Here is a 5,436-nt window from a genome sequence, read left to right as displayed (position 1 = left end):
GTTTAGACGTCTTTGCATTTACCTTATAGGTTTCACATTTTCTTCTAAGAATATCCTATGGGTGCAGGTGAGGGGGCTAATGCCATGTAAGTCAGAGATGGACCATCCTATAGCTTTTTTGTGCATTCTGAGGAGATCTAGTAATGCTTTCTCTTTATGCAATTCTAGGCTTGATGAAATCAATACTGGCAAAGACTCCCTTTCACCTAAGAATGCGTACTTAAGGTGATTCGGCAATGGTTTTCTCTCAAGTTGGGGTGGGCAGACCTTTCATTCCCAGGTAATTTCAATGGCTCTAGGCCAAGCATCAATTGTGTGATCACCCTGGCTGACTCAACGTCAGGCTCTATCCCTTCCGAAGTTTGCTTCTCTAATTTATAAATAACCTGCTCATAAAGAGCCTTCTCAAAGTATTCTTCACTTAAGGTCTGGATTAAATCAACTTCCTCCAATTCCATTTTGTCATTTGGTTGCTTAACTACCTTGAAAACATTCATCTCCACCATCATATTCCGAAATGATAGTTTCATGATCCCATTCCTACAATTGATGATAGCATTCGAAGTAGCAAGGAATGGTCTTCCTAGGATAACGGGAATAGGCGACTGAGGACCCTGGTGAGGCTGGGTATCTAAGATAATAAAGTCCACTGGGAAATACAATTTGTCCACTTGGATTAGGACATCCTCCACAATCCCGCGAGGAACTTTTATTGATCGTTTAGCTAATTGAAGAGTGACCCTAGTGGGCTTGAGTTCTCCCAACCCTAGCTGTTGATAGACACTGAAAGACAACAAATTGACACTAGCCCCTAGGTCAAGAAGTGCTTGGTCGACTTTTTGGCTTCCAATTATGCAAGTAATTGTAGGACATCTTGGGTTCTTGTACTTTGGAGGGGTCTTGAATTGAAGGATAGCACTTACTTGTTCCGTCAGGAATGCTTTTTCCCGCACATTGATTTTTCCTTTGACTGTACAGAGATCCTTCAAAAACTTAGCATACGAAGGTGTTTGCTTAATTGCACCCAATAAAGGAATGTTTAATCCAAAAAGAATACAAAAAGTGAGAAATGCAGGGTGAGTGATGCAACAAATTTTGGCGCCGTTGCCGGGGAGATTAAGGTAAGCCAAATAATCATCCCTAGTTCTTTTTCTTTTTTTTTTTTGTTTTGTTTCTGCTCTTTAGTTTCTCTTCTCTGTTAGTTTGGCTTGATGTATGAGACTTAGATCCGGTAGAGTGGTGGAACAAGTGTTGCATTCAGAAAATACTCCATCTGATTTTGAGTTTTCATTATCGCACTCATTTATGGCCCAACCAAACAACATGTCTGAGCATGGGAGTGACCATGGTAATCCTGATCCTGTTGATCAAGAATTGATTAGACCTCTTAGAGAGTACCTTCACCCTCCAAGACAGACAACACCCTCATGCATCATCCTTCCCATCAATCACCAGAGGTTCAATTTCAAACCTGGCACAATCCAATTGTTGCCAACATTCCATGGCATGGATTCTAAAAATCCATATATTCATATGAAAGAATTCGAGGAAGTATGTAGCACTTGCATGGACCATACAGTAAATGAGGATGTTATAAGGTTAAAACTCTTTCCATTCTCACTGAAAGATAAGGCAAAAATGTGGTTAGGTACTCTTCCGCCTAGATCTATAGGAACTTGGAGAGAGATCCAAGCAACTTTCTTAAAAAAATACTTCCCTGCCAATAGAACTGTCACTCTTCAAAGATAAATCATGAACTTTGCTTGTAAATCAAATGAAAATTTTGCCCAAGCGTGGGAAAGGTTCAAAGACCTTCTTCACATTTGTCCGCACCATACCTTTGCGCAATGGAGAATAGTTAGTTTCTTTTATGACTCACTCACGCCCCAATTGAAAATGCTAGTTTCTACAATGTGCAATGGAGAATTCTATGAGAAAACTCCAGAAGAAACTTTTCACTTCTTTGACACATTGGCTGAGAATACAAGAAACTGGGAAGTTAGTCCAACATCTTCTCTTGATCTAAGAGAAAATCCACAACCAAGAGGGAGATACCAATTGAGTGAGAATGATGATTTAAATGCAAGACTAACTACCTTAACAAAAAAAGTTAAAAACATGGAGCCCAAAAAGGTACAATCTGTTAAACAAGTGGAAGCAAAATGTGCTGTGTGTGAAGCAATAGATCATGCTACTGAAGAATGCCCTGCTCTACCTGCTTTCAAGGAGGTATTGTATGGGCAGACTAATAACAACCATACACACAATTTTGAGGGGAGATAAAATCAAAATCAAAGTGGAACCTATTACAGGAACAATCAGAACTACAATTCATACCATCCCAATAATAGGAATCACCCCAATTTTTCTTGGAGACATGATTCTGGAAATCATTCTTAGCCTCCCTTCCCTACACATCAACAATCCTTCCAACAAAATCAAGCTTCTTCATTCAATACTTACCAACCTCCTCATAGGAGATCTTTGGAAGATACCTTCCATCAGTTCATTCAAAATCAAACAGGCATCAACAATCAAGTTGCCCAACTTACAAAAAATCAAGATCAAACAAATAGGGCCATGGAAGATATGAGAAGCCAGATAACAAAGTTAACCCAAACCCTAAGTGTGAGAGAACCTGGAAGATTTCCTTCTCAAACTAACTCTCACCTAGTTAGGCAAACAAATCAAGTGGAATCTTCTAGTGGTGAAAATAATACACATGAACAAGTTCAATCAATGACTATCCTAAGAAATGGAAAGGTAATTGAAAAACCAGATGATCTTAGGATAAGCCAAACTGTTGATGAAAAAGAGAAGATAGAAGAGCATGAGCTAATCATAGAAAAAAATGAAAACAGTGAAAAAGAAGAAAAAATCAAGCAAAAAAAAAAAAGAAGATGGAAAAGGTAAGAACATTGAAAGGGAAAGTCAATATCATCCTAAACCTCTTTTTCCTCAAAGACTGACTGTTACAAAAAAGGAATAACAAAATGCTGATATATATATGAGGTGTTTAAACAAGTGAGAATAAATATCCCACTATTGGATGCAATTAAACAGACACCCTCATATGCAAAATTCCTGAAAAATCTTTGCACTGTAAAGAGAAAAGTAAATGTGCATGGAAAAGCATTGTTAACTGAGCAAGTGAGTTCCATTTTGCAATTTAAGACTCCTCCCAAATACAAGGATCCAGGTTGTCTAACCATCTCATGTATAATAGAAAGCTAGAAAGTTGATCAAGCACTCTTAGACTTATGAGCAAGCGTAAATCTATTGGCTTACAATGTTTATCAACAATTGGGCTTAGGAGAACTTAACCTACCAGAGTCACTCTGCAACTAGCAGACAGATCAGTTAAAGATCCAAGGGGCGTTGTGGAAGATGTCTTAGTTCAAGTGGACAAATTCTACTTTCCAATAGACTTCATAGTTCTAGATACTCAACCCCACCATGGTCCCCAACCTCCTGTCCCAATCATTCTCGGTAGACCATTCCTAGCAACTTCCAATGCGATAATTAATTGTAGAAATGGAGTCTTAAAATTTTCGTTTGGAAATTTAACTGTGGAGATGAATATTTTAAGAATTTCCAAACAACAGAACACTAAAAGTGAGATAGAAGAGGTAGATTTGATTCAAACTCTATTTGAAGAGTATTTTGAGAAAGAATTTGTGAGTGGAACTATGGAGAAAGATAATAATTTGGAGAATAGCAGAAAGGAAAGTGAGATGCCCATGACTCAATGGATTCCTAAGTTAGAGCCTGTGGAGCCTTTGCATAAACCATCAACCTCTATGAGTCATCCACCCATTCCTGAAAGGAAGCCACTGCCGAATGAGTTGAAGTATGCCTTTCTAGGAGAAGGAAAGACATACCCAATAGTCATTTCTTCCAGCCTAACCACCCAACAAGAAGTGCAATTGATTGAAGTATTAAGAGCACACAAGAAGGCTTTAGGATGGACCATATCAGACTTGCATGGAATTAGCCCTCTGATTTGCACCCATAGGATCTTCTTAGAAGAAAATACAAAACAACTGAGGCAAATTGTAACGCCCCGCTCCCACTTACGGGTGTTACTCGTGAACAATCACCCGAATTGTCCACCTGCCCGGCCTTAGCGAAGGGTGGACTATGTTTCAAGACGAAACGCTCTAGGTGGGAACTAGGCTCGTCCTTCCCTTCGCTGAATCCCAAGATTCACTAGCAGAATTGGGCTTTAGCTACACTGCATTGGCTAAGTAGAAAATCTCCTTCAGGCGCCTAATCGCCATTTTCTCATTTTATTTGATTCTTTTCCGACCAAGAATTTTACCGGGCTCCAAAAATCACCATTTAAACCAATCCATTGATGGATCACCAATTTTGGGGGAAAAACTCATCATTTTCAATTTTCTAAATTTTTGGCGTTTTCTCCAAAAATGCCCGAAAATTCATTTATTTTGAAAATTCCTCCGGGGCCCAAAATCAATTTAGAAATGCCCCTTAATTTCCCAAAATTCCAAATTTTTAAAAAAATTTGGCCGGCGGGGCCCGCTGGCCCGCGCGGGGCCCCGCTGGGCGCTGGCCGCGTGGGCTGGCCCCGTCCGCGCGCGCCTGCCCGCGCGCGCGGCTGCGCGCCTACCTGCGCGCGCGGCCGCCCATGCGGCCCTGCCCGCGCGCAGGCTGCAGGCTGCTGTTTCCAGCAGCCTTCTGCAGCTCCTTCACTCATTTTTTTTTCTTGGGCTAATAAACCCCAAATTTTCCAGAAATTTCTTTCCACATATACACATCAAATATACCCTTTGGGCTTAAAGAAACCCTTACACAAGGCATATACAAATTAAGCATAAATTACACCATTTAAAAAAAATATTCAATGTCTTCATGCTCAAGCCTCTTTCTCTTGCCAAACCCTTCCATAGCATGCTTCAATACCTACAAGAGGTCAAATAAACCTCATGAGCTCCAAGAGCTCAATAAGGGTGCAATGACATAAAGTATGGAAATTAACAATATAGATGCTAATGCCATATGCAAGTGCCTAGGGTTCCAATACCTCAACCCTCAAGGTTAAAGGCTTCAACATACCCACACACAATTTCATGGCCATGAGTCTCATACACACAAGCATATGCGAAGCAAGCACAAAATGTTAAAATGCATACAAAAGTCATGCTAGCCACCATCCACTTGGGGCTTTTCCCTTACCTCATTCTCCATGGCTCTTCAAGTTTCCAACAACTTCAAGCCTCCAAAATCACTCCTTTTAATTTCCTCAAACTCCTTACATGAAAAACAAGCCTAGGATTATAAAGAAATCCTTTAATAATGAGAAATACAAGAAAATTATGCAACCTTTACCTCTAGGCTTCTTGGATTTCTTCTTCTCCTTTTTCTTCTTCTTTCTCTCTTCTTCATTTCTTTCTCCAAATGGCCAAAGGAAACCAA

The 5,436-nt window shown here is 40.0% G+C and overlaps 1 protein-coding gene across 1 annotated transcript; it reads right to left on the bottom strand.

The window, feature by feature from the left end:
- Positions 1-206: 206 nt before the first annotated feature.
- On the bottom strand, positions 207-5,208 carry LOC127804413 (uncharacterized). The gene is made up of 2 exons (XM_052341273.1): positions 5,197-5,208; positions 207-1,013 (listed from the first exon to the last, which is right to left on the bottom strand). The coding sequence occupies exons 1-2, from the start codon at positions 5,206-5,208 to the stop codon at positions 207-209; spliced, it is 819 nt and encodes a 272-aa protein (XP_052197233.1).
- Between the last annotated feature and the right edge of the window lie 228 nt (positions 5,209-5,436).

This window comes from Diospyros lotus, chromosome 6, assembly GCF_014633365.1.
Source record: "Diospyros lotus cultivar Yz01 chromosome 6, ASM1463336v1, whole genome shotgun sequence".
Lineage (NCBI taxonomy): Eukaryota > Viridiplantae > Streptophyta > Magnoliopsida > Ericales > Ebenaceae > Diospyros > Diospyros lotus.
Note: the sequence above shows the minus strand (reverse complement) of the source record. Positions and strands in the feature narration are given on the sequence as shown.